A 22,944-nucleotide genomic window follows, 5' to 3' on the forward strand; every position below is an offset into this window, starting at 1 on the left:
AAAGAGGGTCTCAGTCAGATCATATAATTGTTTTATTTACTCTCTTATGCTGTTTACAGTCTCCCAGAAAAGAAGAACCTCCACTGGTGGGGAACATGATTAGGGACCTTCACTGAGCCAGCAGCAACCACAGAAGAATCCAGGGGTGGGAATGAGCTACTGTAACCCAAGGCAAAAGGACTGTTAATGATGGTTTGCCTATTTCCTGACTTCTAGCTGCTCCAATGGGAAAGGTAGAAGGAAATATTAAATGACTAGGTATTGAAATGAAGAATTTTGAAGAACTGGCCTTAATGGGGGCCCAGAAGGAATGGGCAGGATTAAAGCCTGGGTTTTAAGCTTCTTGTGCTAGGGACCACTTGAGACATTGCAGGATAAGATGTGTTGGTAATAGAATGTGGGGCGCATTAGGGAAGGGATCCAGCTGTGAACAGGGAGGAGGGCCAGGGTGGTGAACGTGACTGAGAGGGTACTTCTGGATGGCGAGGTAGGGAGAGGGATGGGTGGATGTGCTCATTCTGTCCACTCCTTCTTAATGGACAGGTTCCACTCCCAGGTAAGGTGGTCGTGCTTGTCATCGTCGGTGAAGAAGGACTTGTTGTGGTAAGTGCCTCGGGCCAGCATGCCCTTGGGAGCCTCCTCAGTTGGAGTCAGGAACTCATACTCCTCTGGCCGAGGCCCATAACTGCCAACCATAAATGTTGCTTTGTCCACTAGGAAGAAAGACAAGTTCATTAGGGTAAGCGTCTGACAGAGGAAAAGCAAACACAGAAAACTGGAAAATTTGGAGCACAGCCTACAGTGACCAAAACTAAAAGCCATAGTTTCCAAACCGGGCTAAACAACAGATGTACCTGGGCATCTTTTTTTTTGTTTTTTTTTTTTTTACCTTTAAAAAAATATATATGTATGTGTGTGTGTGTGTGTGTGTGTGTGTTTTATTGGCGTGCCATTTAATAATACAGTTTCGCTCTCAGAAACTATGGATCAGTAATCCGCTACAGGCAGTGTCAAGAGTCAGTGTTTTTATTTTATTTTGTTATTTATTTATTTATGATTTTATTTGTTAATTTGAGAGAGAAAGAGTGTGAGCAAGAAAGAGCACAAGCAACAGGAGGGTCAGGGGGAGAGGGAGATGCAGACTCCTCGCTGAGCAGGGAGCCCAATACAGGGGCTCTATCCCAGGACCCCAGGGATCATGACGTGAACTAAAAGCAGGAGCTTCACCGACTGGGTCACCAGGTGCCCCAAGAATCAGTGCTTTTAGGAAGCCTCACAGCTGTTGCTATCAGGAAAGTTGGGAAACTAGCACCTTAAGTCTATGGCGATCAAGACTCTTCTATTATGGAGCTATAGCAGGTTATACCATTAAAAAAATTCCTCATTATGGGCACCTGCGTGGCTCAGTCGTTAGGCTTCTGTCTTTCGCTCAGGTCATGATCCCAGGGTTCTGGGATCCAGCTCCATGTGGGCTCCCAGCTCAGCAGGAAGCCTACTTCTCTCTCTCCCACTCCCCCTGCTTTTGTTTCCTCTCTCTCTCTGTTAAATAAATAAAAATCTTGTTAAAAAATCCCTCATTAATTGAGACCTGAATTCTGGTCTCATCTCTGCAACCACTTACATCGATATGATATTTCTGGGCCTCTGTTTCTTTCTCTATATAATGAATGTTAAGGACTTCCTACCTATAAACTATCATTCTATGAACATATCAGTTGGGGAGGTGAGGTAACAGCCAGTGATCAGAATGAACAGAAATCATGGATGGAAGAATTGCATAGAAAGGGGAAATCGATAATTTGGTTTTTTTTAAAAAAAGTGAAGAACTGGGACGAATGTTGAAAATAGCCAACCAAAGTTATTAATAGGTGAATAACTGGGACATATATTAAGAAAAAGAGGGCATTAGAAAGTATAACTAAAGGTGGGCAGGAGGAGGGACAGGCAGGCAATGTGTAGTTGGCTGTTAAATATTGTGAGTAAGTTTGGAGGAACAGCTACAGACATATCATTATCCTCTTGACTAAGGGAGGCAACATAATCTCTATACCCAAAGGAAAACAGGAAATTGAACTGTTTTTTCAATGAGACTTGGTCCTGGAAAGACCGGTTAGGATCTTACAGGTCAACAACCTTCTGCGGGATTTGAGTAATTGAGTGGTTGCCCAAGTTATGCAAATTTGTCCAACAATTTCCCCTCAAACCCTTTGCTTATTAATTTGGGGGAACTGACCTATGCCTCACTGTTTCCCACCTCTGGAAGAAGAGAGCCCCCAAGGTCAAAGGGAAATGTACCAGTACTTCCATCACCTTTCCAAGTTTCATTTGACCCTGCGCGTAGCGTTGGAAGGAAACTGAAGGCAGTTCCCCAAGGCACATACAGTTTAGGTACAACTTGTCAAGGGCAACTGAAGACCAGATAATGCTGTGTTATGTCTCCCTCATAGCTTTTCTTAATTCTAGAAGGAATTCTGTTTCTTTGTTTTAAAAATTAGGTGCTGCTCCTTGCTCCCCCATCATCACTCCACATCTGCCCACATGCTACTTCCAACTCTTATTCCCCCAAAACACACACACCACTGGATAGAACCATAGAAACTTCCAGTCTTGGATTTTGCTGACCCTTAGGTTTATACCTCTGAACTATTTTTTTTTTTAACTTTTGAGAGTTTTTTTAATAGACTCCATTTTTATCCAAATTTATCTTGGTTACTCTTCCCCTTTGTGAATAATAAATCACAGAGGCCTAAGGCTAAAGGTTAGTGGCTGACCCAGTCTAAACTAGATCTCTGAATGTAGGATTTGCCATTAGTGTCTAGACAGAAGTATACGTGTGCTCTTTCCTAGGGGGAGAGTTCAAAGCTTTTTGTCAGGTTCTTAAATGAGTCTGTGACTAAAATTTTTAAAAAGAAGAAGTTTAAGTATCAGTGGGGGACAGAGTTTGGGACAGTGTGAAGTGTGGGTCCCTTACCTTTCACCCCAGTCCGGTAGGTATGCTGAACATATTTCAGACCCGACACAATATCCCTGTTCACCTGTAGGTGGGAAGGATCCAAGCAATTCAGATTAAAAACGGTCTCTCATTTCTCCCTTTTCTTTCATGCTTACCCTATCTAGCTGAGTCTTCTTTGAGGATGAAAGAAGGTTAAGATTTAGTTCAGAGTAAGTGTTACTATTATCATTTAGTGTGGGCAGCGAAACAGAGATTAGAGAGAGGAGGTCCCAAGAGTCAACATTGCCAATCTGGTTTTAATCATTGAATACTGTGCTGTTTTCTTGGGGGGGGGGGAAGGGGGTGCTTAAATAAAACACTGTCTCGATATTCTTCATTACAATTCTCCTTCCTCTAAAGGTCCAAAGAACGGTCTTGAGCCTCCCCTTCCCAATACTACTGGCCAGAACACCGTCCCTGTTTTAGGAAAAGCTACAAAGGTACCAATGGAAAATGTTCTGTGAGTGCCCCAAAGCCCTAACCTCAGAAATAATCCACCTAGCATGAAAAACAAACAACAAGGAGCAAAGCTGTAATGGAAAATCATGTCTAGAAGAGGGTTGTGCCCCTAATGTTGCTGAGATTGGAGTCTAAAGATGAGGAGGTTCTGCCCCACAGAAACATCCTCCCTGCAAATAAATAATGGGTGAAATCCATTTGTGTCTGGCAAGCATTTTGGATGGCTGTTCTTTGCAGATGTTTTCTGAGATGTCACCACTTCCCCAAGCCTTTCAAATATACACAGCCAAGCACTTTGTTTTTCCATGATTCATTGTACCTAGGACTGAACTTGTTGTCCATTAATTTTATACAGTGCTCGTGTTTATACAAACAAAGTATACATTGTGTCAGTAGATGGAAAGCCTGGTGAATTGTTCTCCAAGATGAAGAATGAAAGCATCTTTAAATAATTTCTCCCCACAGTAATTATGGCTGCCTTTTTGTCTCGGACAGAGTAATTAAACCGATTTCTCAGTGCTATATTTCATTGTGTTGGCGATAAGGCGTCACAGCAGTGAGCACGGCCAGCTAAGGTTTGAGACTGTCACTCCATAGAATCTATGGTATGCATCTGTCAAAAGCAGAATGAAAATAGCTTCATTGAAGAAATGGTGCTAAAAATGACACCCAAACTTTTTGACCGCTCTGCCAGATGTGGCTCATGCCTATAGAAAAAAGTGAATGCATTTTTCTAGAAGTCTCTAAGCTCTTCCTTTGGGCCTCATGGGAGATGTGGTCTGGTAGCAAAAAGTCTGAAAAATAGGAATGGTGATTGCTACTCAGCAATAAGGACTTCAAATCAGAGTCTGCTGTTTTTCTGCTGTTCCATAGAGGGATTTATAGAATTGGGAGGGGCAGAGGAAGAGGGAAAGAATCTTTTTTTTTTTTTTTAATTATGTTAGTCACCATACAGTCCATCATTAGTTTTTGATGTATTGTTCTATGATTCATTGTTTGTGTGTAACACCCAGTGCTCTGTGCAATCCATACCCTCCTTAATACCCATCCCTTCACCCACCTCCCTTCTAAAACCCTCAGTTTGTTTCCCAGACTCCATAGTCTCTTGTGATTCATCTCCCCCTCTGATTCTCCCCCTTCATTTTTTCCTTCCTTCTCCTGATGACCTCCATGCTATTCCTTATGGTCCACAAATAAGCGGAACCATATGATAATTGACTTTCTCTGCTTGACTTATTTCACTCAGCATAATCTCCTCCAGTCCCGTCCATGTTGATACAAAAGTTGGGTATTCATCCTTTGTGATGGCTGTGTAATATTCCAAATGCATATGGACCACATCGTTATCCATTTGTCTGTTGAAGGGCATCTTGTCTCTTTCCACAGTGTGGCTATTGTGAACATTGCTGTTATGGACATTGGGGTCTATGTAGCCCTTCTTTTCACTACATCTGTATCTTTGGGGTAAATACCCAGTAGGACAATCACTGGGTCATAGGGGAGTTCTATTTTTAACTTTTCGAGAAACCTCCACACTGTTTTCCAAAGTGGCTGTACCGCCTTGCATTCCCATCAACAGTGTAAGAGGGTTCTCTTTTCTCCACCTCTTCAACACTTGTTGTTTATTGCCTTGTCATTTTTTTGCCATTCTAACTGGTGTAAGGTGGTATCAGAGGGAGAGAATCTTAAGCAGGCTCCATGTCCAGCCTGGGATTTGACATGGGGCTTGATCTCAGGACCCTGAGGTCCTGATCTGAGCTGAAATCAAGAGTTGGATGCTTAATCTATTGAGTCACCTGGGTACCCTGAGGGTTCATTTAATATAAATGTATTTGAGATGGGTAAGAGAAAAATACGAATATTCTCTTCCTCCATCTGAAAGTCCCTCCCCATTGCTTCCCCTCATCCCAGGAGGAAGAAGCCTGTGGAAGTCAAAGATATTACATTTCCTTGGGAGGCAGAAGGAAAAGGTGAACAAACCAGAAAGGTGGACATCCCAGGTTTTGGAGAGAACCATGAAACTTTTGGAGGAGGGGGGCGGAGAAAGAGAAGAACACGGAGCACAGTTCAGAAAGAGACGATGCAAGAGGATCTTAGGATGTGTTCCTGTGGCTATTAAAACAAACCTTCTTGGGTGTTTTTCAACAGATGTCACTAAAGATTTAAATTGCCTCTCAGTTATTTCCAGTTTGGGGTTGGCGTTTCTGCTAACGGTAGCTCCATGCTGGGACATGGGACAGGTTGGTTAAACTTTGTGTGGGTTACACAGAGAGAGTGGTTTTTCTCTTGTGTGAGAAAATGTTAAGCCTCTGCAGCAGATAGGACTTGAAAACCCCTTTCTGTGCCCCCTCCTCCATCACCCTGATATGTAATACCGACCACTGCATTCTCTTCGGCCTTCCCACCCATAGCTGAAGCCCATGCCCCAGACATTTCCTTCTGTTCTTATTCCCATTAAAATTTACCTCTTCTGTTTCACTTGGTACAAACCGGCTTACCAGAATGATAAATTAAGGTAGTAGCATTAATAATTAAAAATTCAGCTAATGCGTAATGCATTCTAAGCTTATTTAGATACAATGCCTTGCATACAATTCTAAGGCATATTTGGATGCAACATCAAACGCTCAAGGGCTTCAATAATAAATATATAGAAAACAAGCAAGTGAAGCGTAGCTCAGTATGTATTACAGAGTAGGCATCAATAAAAATTTTCAGAATCAAATTATTTTGAGGCCTATTTATGTGTGATATATAGGGATTGTTCTAGATCCTGAATCAACCCTGCACTAGGGGCAAAGAAGAGCCCAGTGTTCAGACACAGAGGGCAGATGGGGTCTTCCTTGGTGGCCCTGAAGCACCTTGAAGGATATGGCCGAGAAGGGCAACCAAGGCAAATACAGGCAATTAAGGGCAAACAGTACATTTCTGACTTACTTGGTTTCAGCCAAGATTATTTTTCTTTTTGCTTTTGGCTGCTCACTGGGGTATGTGTGTATTCATTATATGTCAATTTATCTCCTGTTTAGTCTTGCCCTTTCCAAAACTATAATTGTAATTCCCCGTTGTTGACCACGGCCCACACTCTCTGGATACATATCCTCACTGAGCATTTAGAACTGAGGCTCTAATGGTTCTCTTTCTTACTATTAATCGATTCATTCCTGTGTTAATTTCACAGGAATGAAATGTTAATATGTTAATATGTTAATTTCACATATTCACAGAATATCACTTACAAAGTTTTGTGTAAAATGTTGGAAAGAAGAGAATATAATCTTCCCCTTTCTCAGGGTACTTGGGCAGTACAAGGAAGAAATGGCAAAAATGGTACAATATAAAGCAGGGTGTGCTTATGGTTGGGAGCTTTCGGAGTTCGTAGAAAGAGGGGTTCTGTTGGCTAAGTGATCCACGAAGAGTTCAGGAGAGGGTCCTGGTAGGGAAAACGCATGAAGCAGGGGTGGGCCTCAAAAGATAGAGCTCAGAGTTGGGGAGAGGGCAGTCCAGATCCAGAGGAAAAAAAAGAAACAAAAACTGTGACAACATGATAATGCAAGACGTTTGATTTTTTCTTTCTCTGATTATAGGAAGAATGCAGACTTTATAAAAACATATGTGGCAAGATACTTACTTTGAAGTGAATTTTGACTCTGTATTCAACACCCTCCTTTAGCACAAAAGTTTCTTTTTTGAGAGCTTCAAGATCCCCTGTAGAAGTAGATTTAGAAAGAGTTTATTCTCCTCAGAAGGAGAAACACAAGGAGATGATGGGAGTTTAAACTCCAGAGCTGTTTGCTGCGCCTGTCAGAATAACATGGTCCACATGGCCCTTAATTCAAAAAATATTAGAGTTTACACACACACACACACACACACACACACACACACGTGTGCACACACACGCACACATACATACAGACTCTCACACACACACATACTTGCAATGCCTGAAATCTTACAGGTATATATGAAAAAAACTGGGATAGCACTTTCTCCCCCAAATTTGATGACAACCCTAAAATATACAAGGTATTATCAGCAACGAGTTATTCGTGACAATGTCTTTCTTTTTTTTTAAAAGTAGTTTCCATGCCCAGCATGGGCTTGAAATCATGACAAATCATGTCTGAGGGATGTGTGCTCAACCAGCCGCCCTGACAATGTCTTTTCAAATAGTCAATAATAAAAACAAGTTTTAATCAGCCACCCTAGAGGAAAATCTAAATTACCTTTCTATTTTCTCTGTTGAAAATGATATGACATACATGGCCAAACAAAAAGATGATTAAAGAATGTGTCCCTACCCCTCAATAAATAAAGAAAAATATTATGTAAGAGCACTAGCTATTTGTTCTTGTAGATTTGGTGATGTTTGTGCCATTTCCTAGCTTTAAAAAATTTACCTGTTTTGGCTCCCTTTTTACATTCTAAATATATATTCACTTTTGTACTTTATATTTGCATATGTAATCTCATATTATTTTTCTTAAGGAAAGTCTCTTAAGTGATAAAAGCTTTAGGATTTTCTAGTTCCATCCACCAGGATCTGACTCTAATTCTTGTATTCTGCTTAGAGAGGTAATCACTCTCTGTTCTTCTCCAAGTGTGATCCTGTATCATCTGACATTCTGGGGTGAATGTATATGTGTGTGTGTCTGTGCATGTGTGTGTGTTTTGTATAGCTCTGTGCATGTGCTTCATGCCATATATATGTGTGTGTGAAGTATATCTATATCTATATATCTACACATACACTATGTGCATATAGTATGTATATAATATGCCATATATTTTTATATACAGTATATATTATGTGTATTATATACACATATATTCTGTGTGTGTATATATATACATGCACACACTATGTATATAGTATGTATGTATATTATATGCATATAATATATTTTATATATGATTATATGTTTATTATATGTATATATAATGCATATTTGTGTACATATACACACTATATACATATAGTATGTATGATATTATACACTTATAATATATACTATATATTTTCTACACAAACTATATGTGTATTATGTGTGTGTGTGTGTGTGTGTGTTTATGCTGGGATTCACCTCAGGAACTTCTTGGTGATAGAAAACCAAATTTGGGCATCCTGATGGTAGGAAAGTGAAGGAAACTGAGTTTTCCCTGTAATGTGGTCAGGCCCTTAGATTTCCTGAGCGCTAATTCAGACCTCATCTCACAAATTAACGGTTGTACCTGCTAGCGTTACACAATTTCACACAGGAAGAGGCCTGAGTCCTGGTGAGAGAAAGAGAGAGAGAGAGAGGTATTCTCCTAGAGAGATGCTAGAATGTGGGGGTAGGTGAATTTGTGTCTGCTGTAATGATTTCAGTTGAAGGGGAAGTGTGTCTTCTCAGCCTCTAATTTCCTCCTTCAGACAAATAAAGCCATATAAGGTAAAGAGTGGATGTGCGCTGTGAGAGGGGAATCACCTAGCTGCTGAGCCTACCCTTCTGGAGTCACATTCGCTCTGTCTCATGAGTTCACCTTTTGAATCCAGGAATCATTTTTTTTTTTCCCTGAATTGCTGCCTTGGATGCCTCCAACCTCTTGACTCTGCGGCCCTTTTCCTCATTCCTCTCAGATACAGATTTCCCCTATAATTCCCACCTTCTCAGCTCTATCTCCTCAAGAGTCAAGTGTCAGGAAAGGACTTGACCATTGTCACAATAAGGGGAAAGGAAATAATTTTTTTTTGCAGGGGGGAGGCGCAGAGAGAGAGTACAAACAGGGGGAGTGGAAGGGAGGGAGGAGCAGGCTCCCGGGGAGCAGGGAGCCCCACACAGGGCTCAATCCCAGGACTCCTGGATCATGACCTGAGGAGAAGGCAGACGCTTAACCGACTGAGCCACCCAGGCACTCCAGGAAATAACATCTTAATTTGTACATGTTTAGTGGGGGAAGTCCCTTCTACAAGAATCAGAGCTTTAAGCTAAACTAGTATGTATTTAATAGTGGAATTCCCAGCACTAATTAAAAGATTTTTAGATGGCTTCTTGCCTTCATGGAATTTCTCTAGTTGATATAAGATCAATATTCTCTGATGTTTAAAACATATAAATATTACATTTCAGAAGTATACAACTTGCTTTGTAATATTTCCATCACAGTCATTTTACATGAATAATAACTCCCCTGTTGCTGCATGGAGATAAAAATCAGAGGTAAATCTGATGATACAAGTAAATAGACCCACTACTTATGACTGCCCCGTGTTCAGTTAAATAAAGACAGAGAGTGGGCTTTTCATCAAGTGTGGTAAATACTGTGTACCAGGAGAGCAATGATTTGTGAACTGGTCTCAGCATTTTTGTATCTGGGATTCCCCTTACTAGTGCTTCCTTTTGCCAGGAGAGGGGCAGAGACTAAGTTTTCCCCGTGATATCACTAGGCCCCTTGGAACAGAACAGTTGTGCCCACTTACCAGTGAGGTCCATGGTGATGGGTCCTGGGGCGCTCTCACAAACTAGGGTAAGCCGGGTGACCGTGACATTGGGAGCTGTTGGGTCTGCAGGATTCAAAAAAGAATGTAAGCCTAGGGAAGAGACACGTGGGTACAGTGTATGTGGACATTTTAAGTGGGAGAGCGGGAACTTAAGAAGAAAAGTGGTATCTCTGTCTGGAGTGGAAATAGAAAGGGAAGTGGCAGGTTTCCCATGCTGGTCTCGATGGCCTTATAATTTAGAGTGGTGTTAGTTCTGCTTCTGGGACTCAGAGGTCCACCTTGTTATCAGCAGCAAACATTTCCTGGGTGGCTGTGGTCAAGTTCCTCTGCTTAATGGCACTGCCCCTCTCTATCTTAGTCTGTTGTTGTGTCTGTGGAAGAGATGAATGGGTAGGCAAGGGAGGAGTGAGGAAGAGAAAGAGGAAGGAGAGAAAATATGAGAGCGTGGAGAGAATACAATCCTAAGTGGGAGTCTGGGGTTCTTTCTAAATCATCCCCATATGTAATTTTTGCCTATTTCCATGCTGACTTGTGCTGTATCTCCCCAAAATACTTCATCCTATGGTCTGTAACTTTATGCGGCATATAGAGATTGTGCCTCACTTGCTTAGCCCTGGCAACCACTGGGTAGTCTTTCTTCTGCACCTGCTCCTGAGTTGCTGAAATGTATGCCTTCCACCTGCCCCCCATGCCTCTCCACACACCTGCCACCACAGGGCCATCCCCCAGGAGTGTTTTCTTATACTTGATTAGACTTTCATCATCTTTGTCCATCTCCTGTAGTTCTTTCAGGGACTTCTGAGGTGGAGGCTTGTAATTGAGCTTGCTGTCCAGCTCATCAACATCCTCCTCCAGGTGTGTTTCTGCATCCTTTTCAGTCATTGTGATCTATTTCAGAGAGAGAGAGAGAGAGGATGATAGTCCATTAGTCAAAAGTCAGTGGATATGGAAAAGGTTTGTGGGGCTGCTGGTAGCACCATCCTGGCCATAATGGGCTTCTGTAATCGTCAGTGATTTTCCAGGATATTTTTTCCTAGTTTAATCTCTTTATTTTTCATGCAATGAGCATATAATGCTGTTAGTCTTTTCTCTGACCTTCCTGAATTTCTCTGTACTGTGGCCAATTAACTCTTATTCACCGAATAAATGGACCAGAAAGAAATAGCTCATTTGTGAATAATGTACAAATGAAACAACATTAACACAAACAGTCCCAAATAATGAACAGATATCCTCAGTTCAAACAATTATAGGAATAACTACACTCTAAATCCAGCCATTCCTCTAGTGTCCAAGTTCTTAGCATTGTACCATCCCTGTTGTGATGGTCTCAAAACACATGGAACCAAAGAAATGGTTGGCTTCTTCCCATTAACTGAATCCTTCCCTGAACTCCTGAGATACTTCAAAGGTAAGTCATGCAATGCTGTAGACTGCCATGATACCTGCCTGAAGTGTCTGAACGGTTCCCATCCAACAGTGCTAATAAATCCCTGAGGGCAGCAGGCACTAGGTTCTGTGCTTCTCTTGAATCTCCCATAATTGAATAGTTTAGGCATTTTATAAACCCTCATGGTTTATTTGTCTTTATATCTAAAGATCTTCTGTTCCTTTGAAATGACATAAAAATAACAAAAGACTCTTTAAATTCCTTCAGACAAAATGGGAAGGGTTAGCCTGTCTTTATTTTACTTTTATCTATCACTGATCTCCCTTTTCTGGTCCCTTTCCCTTTTGGTATCTCCCTACCCTTGTCAGAAGACTAGTTATTTTATGCTCTAAGTCCTCACCTTGGCATACCCTGGAGTCTGTCTTCTTCTCTCATTATCTACATTTACTTGCTGTGTGTTAAAATATTGAGGGGAGATTCTAATAAAATGATTCACACTTGTTAGTGACTGAATAATGAGTTTAAAAATTACTCATTTTAGGCCATGTATAGTCAGAGATTTTCAGAGCAGAATGAAACCATAGAGGTGAGATATTCTAACCCATTATGGAATTATCAAGAAAACTAGAACTCAGAGGTTAAGAGAAATGCCCAAATTTTCATAGCTGGATGAATTGCAGTGTCTTAATAAAGAGGAAGAAGTCTCTACTGAAAGAATTTCAGGACTGTGGCTTGCAGCAATGGAGCTATTTGGGGAAACATGGGAGGTATTTGGGCAAGGAGATAATTTCCTGATTTCCTGTAGTCCTCCCTCAAGAGTGTCCTCCCTGCCTTTGGTTAAAGACTACATTGTTCCTAAGTGGCACAACTCTAGACAATATCTAACACATCTCATCTTCAGTGACTCTGCAAACCTCTGTCAAGTCCCCCAGGGGGTGAAGCTATCTCTGGCCAAAATCAGCTGTGGTTTTGAGTTTCAAAGTTTCCATCACTGGCATCAGAAAGAAAAATAATTGGAAGTAAAGTCAAACAAAAACAATTTTAACAGAAAAAGAAGGAAAAGACAGAGAGTAAAAAGAAATGCTATCTCTTGGCTCATCAATCCTCTTCTAACAAAATAACAAGCCAAACACCATGAGCTTGATCAAGTCTGCAAATAGCATTGCAATGCCCAGGTCCACTTCCTGTGCAGGAAGGAAGCATGCAGGTTTGTTCCTATGGCAACTCTTGTCTCAGCAGAAAACTCAACACCATTCATAACTGAGCCTCTCAAGAACAGCATAATAAACATCATGACCAGCTCAACTCATATTCCAAACAACACTCAGGGAAAGTGAATGAACTGGTTGGAAAAATAATGAAGAAATAATAAAGAATGCAATGGGTTGTGAGTAGCTTGAGGACAATCAATAAGGGGCAGATGAAGAGTAGCCAGATGAGATTAGTCAGAAGAGAGAGGTTCTCCTTTGGTGACACCCAGGAATCTGACCAGATACCCAGAGTGGACATCACACAACATATATGTAGACAGGGATGCCTGAGTGACTCAGTTAAGTGTCTGACTCTTAGTTTTGGCTCAGATTATGATGTCAGGATCCTGGGATCGAGCCTTACGTCTGGCTCCACGTTCAGTGCAGAATCTTCTTGTCTCTCTCCCTCCTGCTCTCTTCCTCCTCCTACTTCTCTTTCAAATAAATAAATAAAATCTTCAAAAAAATATGTGTGAACAGATCATCAGGAAACCTATCTATACATGAGGATGTCTTTACCCTCTTAGGACTCTGGAATATATTGCTTGGTTCTAACAAGTCATCTGCTTGAAGTCTGACCATCAGAAGATAACATCACACCCACCCATTACCTAGTTGACGGTGATTTCCATAACCTGCAGGAAATTGTTATTTTGCACCCTGAAATTTCAATTTTGAAAGGATAGTGAGAGAGAAAGATAGGGATAAAAAGGGGGAGAAAAAGACAAAGACACGATCTAAGACAGGATTCAACAACATCTGTGGGATCATTGGCAAGTCAATTTCTCAGTCATCTAGCTCTTGATATGCTTATTAGTAATTCTGAGACTTCTGTCAATTCTAAATTTCCTTGATTCATTAGAAACAGATATACAATAATTGGTTCATACAAGTGAAATGTAATTTATTTAAAAGACAGGTAAAAGCAGAAGATAACATGAGATTCTATATAAAATTGTTGCAGTAAAGAGAAGGAAATTCAGGACCACATTAAAATAATTTGATTTAAATATTTAGCATATGAAAAAATGATATGAAGCCGAATGACCCCAAACCAGCTCAATCTGGAAAGCAGACTAGAAAAAGATGAAAACATAGTAATACAACAAATAAGGAACTGGAAAAGCAATTCTCAAGGAAAGTTTCTTTAAAGCATAATACTTGGTGAGAACCTGCTCTTTATAAGGCTCAGTGCTTCACCACTTACTGATAATTAAGTTACTCTCCAAAGTGGAGAAGGAGCTGTGGGATGGACAACCACCATGGTTTGACTGATGATTCTTAATCTTTTTGGAAATTACACATCTTTTTAAAGATCTGGTGAAAGTCACAATCATCATAAAAGGAAAAAAAGAATATGTCCATGAGATGCTTTATGCAATCCAGAGGCTCATAGACTTTACTAGAGTCCAAGATTAGAAACATGACCTTGAAACTGTGACTTCTTGGAAACATGAATCAGAGAGTTGACTGTTACAGTGGAATCTTTTTCCTTTTGGAGGCCTGGCAGCATCAGTGACCCATACTAGCTTCCAGCCAAGGATCATGTCTATCAAACCCCAAATGCTAGATATGAAAAAGCAGGAGATATCAGGTAACATCTGTATTTGAGAGAATATGAACACTCAGCCTGGCAGAGTAGCAAAGGTGCGTAGGGCACAGCTCTTGAGGGAAAGAGTTCTGAGGTCAATCTACCTGATTTTGGATAATTATCTCTTCATTGAACTAGTTCTCACCATGCACAGGTGTTGGTTCTGGCTTGGCTACTAATCAGCTGTCACACCCTGAGCAACTGATTTACCCACTGTAGTGCTTATTCTCCTTCTCTTGAGGTTTGGGGGTTGGAGCAGACCACCTCTAGGTGCTTTCCCTTTCTAAGTTCTCCATCTGTAGATTCGTTCTGCCCTACGGACATGCATCAGCTGAGTTGCACACATTCAATTACCTTATTTCACTTGTGTACAGAAGAGACTTACCCAATTTTTGTTTCATTATCTCAAATTTGTCTGAAGTCCCAAAAGAACAGCATTTTTAATTTCACAGTTCATCTCTGAAGAACCATGGATTCTGCCAATGCCTCAGCTATCATGGCTTACGAAGTTTGATAATGATTTCCCAAACTATGTGTGTGTTATACATGTGAATATATAAATATACATGTAAACTATGTGTATACTGACCACACATATCAGTCTTCTCTCTTTATCCCCTCATTTTACAGTGGCATATGCCTAGAAAAGGGAGAATGGGCATTTTATGGAAATTCTACAACTACCTTCGAGTATCATCCAAAGAACAATGATGATGATAATTATAATAGTTATCATACATAACGCTAAATGCTGTCCTGAGGACTAGCTCATCACTCCTCACTACAGCCTTGGGGGCAGGCATGGTCATCATGCTCTTCTACAGGTTAGGAAGCTGAAGCTCAGATGAGAAGCTTGCGGAAGAAGACCTATTGCATAAGGAGCAGAATTGCCATCTCCGCCATCTTGTCTGGCTTGCAGGTGCTATGCTCTGTTGCTCCAGCTGTCTTAAGAAGTAAAAATGAAATTATAGAACCCATTAGTCATATTGGGAATCTATCCTGAGGGTGCACAGGTAGTAGGAAATGTGCTTCTTTGCAAGCCTCTGCAGGCTTGGAGGCAGGGAGGCATCACATAGAGACGGTTTCAGGGCCACTCTGTTCCGTGTACTCTTGCACAAGTCCCTGAACCTCTCTGCACTCCAATTTTGTCCTTTGCAAAATGAAATCATTGCCTTAGAAGGACCTCTGAGGCCTCTTCCTAATTCAATGACTCGAATGCTCCTTTATTTAAAGAAGCCTCTGAAATGAGAAAAGAAAAGAGGAAGTGGAGGTGGGGTTGGGGAGAACCCAGTTCATCTGTGCAGAACATTCTAGCTGGCCTTGTCTCACCTTCCTCTGCAGCTCACCCACTGTTCCACAAAGAGCAGAGGTGTTTTGTTTGCTTGGAGGTCATTTTGACATTGGTTATTTGACATAGTAAAAGTGAAATGGAGACTCAAGAATTATGTGTTGAATAAGGTTAGTGTGCACTCCATCAAGACCCAAAGTACATATTGGTTGCGTGTGTGTGTGTGTGCTTACTACTCATTATCTTTATCTCCTGCTTCACAGATGCCTCCACAGATGAATTTTCACAGTGAACCCCTCACACCCTCCTGTTTGCTAGGCAGGCAGGCAGTGTAAGCACGAGGTGTGCTGAGATAGGAACTTAATCCTCTCAGGCTCAATTAAAATGCCACATTAAATTAGGACAAGTTACTTGTGACATGACTATGCCATAGTACAGAATGGTGGTTTTGCTTGCAAATCCAGTGAAATGTTCAAGATACTGAACTTAAGAATTTGCACCGATCTCAGGATAGAGCACCCTTGTCTGGCTCAGTGATTCAGTTCCAAAGAAGTGGAGGGTAAGAAAAGGTGAAACTCTTGAGTTTAGATAAAACAGATCACCTGGCTACTTCAAAGAAAGGTGATTTTCAAGGCCTACTAGTATCTGGACTTGGAGTCTGGTGGGCCAGAGATTGACAATGTGGTTCTGCTTTGCCTTATTACAGGACCTAACTAAGCAAATGATCTGCCTCGCCGAGCCCCAGATTTTCCACCAGTAATGTGGAAATAATGTTCTCTCTTCATGGGGTTGAAGAGTTGGAGGAAACACATGAAAAGTTCTCAGACGATCCTGGCCGATAGTAGATGTTCACTAAACTACCCGTTCTCTTCCTCTGCTCCCTGCCCTGTGGGATGAGTGTCCTTTCGCACAACTTCTGTGAAGTGAGGTAACTGGCTCCCTGGGCACTGAATGCTTTCCCTTGGTGCTGCAGTGTTGACAACATCCACTCCTTCCATCTTAAAAATAGATTTTGTCTCTTTGAGGAGTACGGAAGACACAAGAAGTTCTGGGAATTGCGAGAACTGTTTATTAACTGAATCAAGTTTAAAATGGGAATATCACTATTATGTTTCTTTAAAAAGCTTCCTCATGAACAACTTAATTTTAGATTCTATTTATTGTTCCCTTTCCTAATTGAAGCCAGAGTTGAGTCCGCGAATGACGAGAAATGACAAAAGACAACAGGCACAGCCAATGGAGAGAATATCCTTTGGCTCTGGAGCAAAATTATGTGGAGACCGATCTCATGTTCCAAAGTTGCTAGATGATCCTTCTAGATGCACAGGTCATGAATATGAGAGAGAAGAGGTGGAGATAACAAAGGGACAGCAAAATATGGAAGTACCAGAAGTAGGGGGATTTCCATCAGAGAAGTGCTGATGCAAGCATTAGTATTCTCTGTCATCCTGTCAATGTCCTCTCCCTGCTGACAAGGATACATCCCACTTTCACTAAACCTGGGGCTGTAGCTCTAGATAGTGGGCTGTGGAGAGCTGGGCCATCCCTGAAGGATGGCCGACATGTCAGAGCCAGTCAAGGATTTGGGTCTGCTTTGCTGCCTGCCTGGTGACTGGGCTTATCTGGGGACTTCAAGTTGCTCCCTCGGGACACCAGAAGCTGTCTTGGTTCTGGAGTCCTCTGTGGTTTCTCAGTGTTCCTTAGCAACATGGAGGGTTGATGCCTCTTGGGCTCATTGGGGCTGCTCTCTACCCTGTTAGCTCTGTGAAGACCATCTGAAAGAGCAAAGCTGAATGAGGAGAACCAACTCGGTGCCTGAGAGGATGGTGTCTTGTTAGATAAAATAGACATTAAAATCAATCCAGAGAATGATACACATGACTAGAAGCAGAATTCTTCAACATTTCCCTGGGTGGGAGCAACGAGACATTCTTTCTTCCTGGCACACTCACAATATACTCTTCTAACCCAGATTTCTATGCAAAAGGAGAGAGAACTCGGTGGCCCCATTCAACCTTGCTGGGTGTCTGCCCTGTGAAGTTAACCATGCTGGGTATTTTCACAAATATTTATTTTAAATAATCCTCGATAAAAACTGCAGCAAGGAAGCCATTATTAAGCAGAAGACTAGACTGCCATAACTTGAGACAGTCACAGAAGTCTTAAATTCAGCATGAAAAGAGGTAAAGATACGATTTGTAACCGTGGGTGTTGAGAAGAAAGTTCAGGTGAATTTGTACCAGCTCTGGCTATGGACACCAGGGTGTGACATGGCCCAGAGCGACTGGGGAAGTGCTTACTAAAGGGATAAACGTTGAAGTAGCAGGCTCAACATGAGAGCCACCCCTGGGCATGGCCTCTCATCCAGGGTCCCGGACAGCATAACACTGCCTATGAATAAGGACGCCTAGAATGTGGCATTAGAGAAAATCCGCCCCCCCCACCACCTTGGGACATTTCTTAAAATGTCCTTCTAAGGCATTGTAGCTGTTGGTTCTTTTTTTTTTTTTTTCTTTTTTTGGTGACTTTAGTCAACTAATTGAACACTTCTGAGCCTTACTGTCCTCTCAGGATTCAAACTGGAAAGTTTCTACCACCAGGCCCGACATAGAGAAGGTACTCAGTGGATGTCGGTTCTTTTTCTTTATCTGCTTTGTTTCTAGTCCCTGCTAGCTGAAGTTTGTACTGTATTGTGCTCCCATAAATTGGCCTGGGCTGATCTTCCCATCAGAATGACTTCACTGTGGTGACCTCCCACTGACAACAGAACCTCCATGTTGCTCCCAGCCTATTTCCCTAGGGACCAATTCATGCTCTCCCAAACAAGCAAGGACTAAACCCCCATCCCTGGAATGTGCCCGAATGTGTCCATCAGCTTTGGTTCAGCTGGAGCACGGCGATTCCACACATGCCAGGTCCGAGCATCCTGAATGGAGAAGGAACTCTTCTCTCAGAACTCTCTGCCCATCTCACAAAAGAGTAAGATGATCTTATTACTACGCTGGTGTCACATTTGGATTTGGGAGGGACGTTTCCTTGTACACTTAATAAAACAAAGTGATGGCAAAGATCTGCGATGTCTGCCTGGGCACCAAACTCTGGATTTCCCTTGCTTGAAGATTCCTCCAGGGAGGCTCCAGTATGCTAATGCTGATTTCGGTGACTCTTTGTCTCCATGTGAAAGGGTGACTATGGGGCCGATCTCTCTGGGAGAGCAGTCTGCCTTCCCGGACTGTGCATGGAAGAACAGCAAGGGCGTGATCGGACCCAGGCCACAAGTAGCCCTAAGTCTAGAGTGTAATAACAGACTAGCTTCATAGAACATGCTGACTGGGGCCACCTCTGAAGGGAAGAATTTCAGATCATGCCTAAGGCACTTCTAATGGTCGCCAAATTCAGTCCTTGACAATTTGAAGGCGCGCGGTTCAGATATCCTAGCGGGGCTAATTGGATTTTTGTAGACCCTATCTCGTAGAACCTATCTCTTAATAAATTATTTGATGATGCCTTCTCTGCTTTTAGTCCTCTTGGATGTAAAGTTTTTTTTTTTTTTAGCAACAACAGGAATGAACTTTCTGCCCATCTGACTGCAGGAATTTATATATGTATATATATATATTATTATTATTTATATTTAAGATATTTATTTATTTGCCAGAGAGGGAGAGACAGAGACAGAGTGAGAGAAAAAGCACAAGCAAGGGGAGCAGCAGGCAGAGGGAGAAGCAGGCTCGGGACTCGATCCCAGGACCCGGGGATCATGACCCGAGCCAAAGGCAGATGCTTAACTGACTGAGCCACTCAGATGCCCCTGACTGTAGGAATTTAATAAGTGGTTTTTGTTAGTGGTAGAAATTGATTCCACTGTGACAAATGAGTAAATAACAACGTGTTCTACCATTACCTCTCCTTTGATTGTTAAATCCCATAGTACTTGAAGGAAGGCTTTCATTATGCATTTCTCTTATATCACCAGAAAAATTCTTTAGGGGAAAACAGTTTAATGTTTGACAGCTTTGAGTCTTTATCTTTTTTCCTTTCAATCAGTCTCTTTACATCTACTTAAAAACAGGAAACCGCATATCTCCACCCCAGAGCAACCCTTCATCTACTAGCATGTTCCACACCAGTTTGGGTCCACAGTCATTTCACTTCTGAACTTGGCTGGATGCCCACCCCTACCTTGTAGGAAACCCCTCCGGGCACTCCTCAGGAGTTACACTCATGGCCCTTTTCCCACACACTCAGGATCTCATCCCCGGGCTGCTGCAGGGCGTGCCCTCCCCTCCTTCTCTGAGCTCTCTCCCCTGAGTCATTGCTAAGATTCCCTGCTCTGACTTCCCCTTCTTTGCAAACTGCTCTTACCGCCTCCTTAGTACTTTTTTATCCATTTCAAAGATAATCTAAAAAAATAAGCTGGAGAGGGTTGTAGCCTGGTTGAGAGATCGCCTGCATTTGCCTGTGCCCACCTATAACCTCCCCCACCCCGAGGTATTTCAACTTACATTCAGTGGCTCACGGCTCTCTGGGGTGCCTCTGTCTCTCACTCTGACTTCTGAGTTCTGGCAGTTAGAACAGGAAGGAAGTTAGTGAGGAAAAAAAAAATGTTTTAAACCTACTAGAAGAGGAAACCCTGGGCTGTCTCAAATCCTGTGCCTTTGCACTGCGTATCTCTTGATCAGTCAACTGAACAGTGTTCTTGTCAAGTAATGGCACAGGTGTGAGCACGACCGCCCGTGTGAGTGTGAACGTGGGTATGCGTGAGTGCTCGTGCATGGGCATCGAGGCCATAGCCTCTGAGCATTGAGGATCATTGTGCAGATATGTTGAAACAAATTAAGTCATTGCAGTGCATAAACTTGACTGAGGCAAGTAGCCGAAAACCAGCAGCAGTAAATTCACATGAGCTTTACTTCATATCACTGACTTCTGTTCTTATGTGGTCTCTGCCAGCTTTCTTATCGGCCAGATATCTTGAAAGTTTGCTGGCAGCCAATGCAGAGCGTTAAGGAATTATAAATGTTAACTGCATAATCTTGGCCCTCAAACAGGTTTTTTGGAGTTTTGTTGGTTATGATTTCAAAATGTAGCTTTGCACTGCAGCACAATCAAATGTTATTTGGAGTTTTCACTACTTTTTTAATTAAAAAAGAAGTAAAGCACTGTTTTCGATTAAACCTAGGGATGAGGATTACAAAATAGTTTAAGACTTCATTAATTCACAGTCTTGTAACACAGAATTTAACAAGTACAAAAACTGACTTCATACCCTATTTAGAGAAATGGTTTGTGAAGTCATTTAAATGGGAACAAGTTACAGGGGCCATATTTAAACACTTTAAAGGAACAAGCAGTTCCTAAGTAGTCCAGTCACATTGATTTCATAAACTCCATAGCTGCTGTCAATTAAAAAAAAAAAAGCTTATTTATATGAACACTTGCATATTTCATATTTACATTGTTTCAATATGTGTAGAGCTGACTAATTAAGCAAATATAGTTGGAGAAACTGACATTTATTTTGCTGTCATTTGAACGTGCTGCATCTTGTTCCCTTTATTTCGTAAATTGATGCCACCAAATATATCTTTAGTCATGGGAACTGAAACAGTCGAGAGTATGGTTATTTGGTGGGAGAAAAGAGATGAATCTAGGCAAATAAAAAAAACAGTATATAATTAAATTTAGCAAAAGTCCTGAAAACCCAATACAGACTTCGTTTGTAAATTTCCTAAAATGCTAAGACAGAAGATAGCCCTTGAATGTATCTGGCCATATTTTAAATCAAAGCAAACACTAATTCACATGGGAGAGAGTAAATTTTGTAACCTGGTGCTCCCAAGAGGGGATGCATTTCTTTTCTCAATAACATTCGTGGAGCACCTTTATTTTTTCAGCTACTGTTCTAGGCACCAGCGAAACAGCAGTAGACTACAAAACTCTCTGCTCTCTTGTGGCAGTTATGTTCTAGGGGGGGACAATGAAAAAATAACATAGGTAAAAATAAATTGTTTAGAACAAAGGGGATTTAAAAATTGGGAATGGTAGATTCATAGTCCACATTCCACTCCCCTTTTCCCATGCTATTAGGGAAGATGTCACTAGTCAAACAAGGCTTTTTTTTTTTTTTTTTTCTCTTCTCCTGTCCAGCCCAACATGTCTCCACAATTTTTCTCAATGCACTGCATTGGGCACGGACCCTGGAAGGAAAATGTCTGTAACATCGCTAGGTATGTGTGCAGTATGTGTGTATTTATTGGGGGAGGAGAGAGCATTCATAACTTCTGGAAAAGGAGTCCATGACCTCGAAAGGATTAAGAATTGCTCGTTGAAAGTCTCTTCTTGATGATACAACCATGGGCTTTCCATAAGTTGGAGGACAACTACCATGTTTTCCTAAAGTACTTCCTGACATCACAGTCAGGGGAGGGATGCCCCGAAATTCCCATTTCTCATTTTTCCTCCATCACTATTCACTGTGCACCTGTATTTATCAGCAGAGGGAACAGACGAAGAGACTCTTTGAAGAGACCCATGAGGGGAGACACTCTGCTTCCAGCCCATGCTGGAAGTACCCATGTGTTATGTACCCAGACTCCCTCATATTTAAGCTTCTTCAGATGCAGGACAATGCCTGTCATGGTTGCAAGGAAGCTCTTACTCCAAGGACCTTTTAGTCCTGTGCTGCCAAATGAAAGCCACAGTACTTGGAAACCTACATGAGAGTTTCCAGAACAATCATCAAAACTTTGAAATATTTTCCAGTTTATCTTTGTTGTTACAAGCATATGACTGAAAGGTAAATTCTGGACAACTCTTCCATGGGGCGGTGCCTTTGCCGTGAACCTCAAAAAGTGACAAAAGACCGAGGCCGACTGTTAACACTTCCCCTTTTTGCACAGACATATTTCTTTGAGGCTCCAAGTTGAGACAACAAACTCTCAGAGAAGACTTTCCACCCTGAAAGCTGTGCATTCTGAAATGTATCCACCGGGCACCAAAAGCGGGCTGGGGGTGGGGAGGGGGGAGCTACAGTTAGACAGATGTCCTGGCTCTGTGTCTTCCCATCAGTGTATCCCTGGGCCATGGTTTTTTTTTTTTTTTTTTTTTCTTGGAGCCTCAGTTTGCCCATCTGTAAAAGAGGCACATCAACCTTCAGCATCGCTGGAAGGGTTGGAAATGATGTATGAGTAAGTGTCCAGCAGGGTGCTCAGTACTCAATAAATGATCGAGGTTAAGAAAAGCATCACGAGGGCGCCTGGGTGACTCAGTGGGTTAAGCCGCTGCCTTCGGCTCAGGTCATGATCTCAGGGTCCTGGGATCGAGTCCCGCATCGGGCTCTCTGCTCAGCAGGGAGCCTGCTTCCCTCTCTCACTCTCTCTCTGCCTGCCTTTCCATCTACTTGTGATTTCTCTCTGTCAAATAAATAAATAAAATCTTTAAAAAAAAAAAAAGAAAAAAGAAAAGCATCACCATCATCAATTCCACAG

The 22,944-nt window shown here is 41.8% G+C and overlaps 1 protein-coding gene across 1 annotated transcript in view; it reads right to left on the reverse strand.

Moving 5' to 3' along the window:
- Positions 1–14: 14 nt before the first annotated feature.
- The window catches only part of ARHGDIB (Rho GDP dissociation inhibitor beta), a 36,029-nt gene continuing 13,099 nt past the window's right edge, over positions 15–22,944 (reverse strand). Inside the window, exons 2-7 of the mRNA XM_059402654.1 lie at positions 19,960–20,016; positions 10,640–10,823; positions 9,915–9,998; positions 7,083–7,159; positions 2,972–3,035; positions 15–713 (exon numbers count right to left, since the gene is read on the reverse strand). Of these exons, the coding sequence (XP_059258637.1) occupies positions 514–713; positions 2,972–3,035; positions 7,083–7,159; positions 9,915–9,998; positions 10,640–10,817 (603 nt within the window). The 5' untranslated portion in view covers positions 10,818–10,823; positions 19,960–20,016 and the 3' untranslated portion in view covers positions 15–513. The remainder of the gene's footprint in view (positions 714–2,971; positions 3,036–7,082; positions 7,160–9,914; positions 9,999–10,639; positions 10,824–19,959; positions 20,017–22,944) is intronic.

The sequence above is a fragment of the Mustela nigripes genome, chromosome 6 (assembly GCF_022355385.1).
Source record: "Mustela nigripes isolate SB6536 chromosome 6, MUSNIG.SB6536, whole genome shotgun sequence".
Classification (NCBI taxonomy): Eukaryota; Metazoa; Chordata; class Mammalia; order Carnivora; family Mustelidae; genus Mustela; species Mustela nigripes.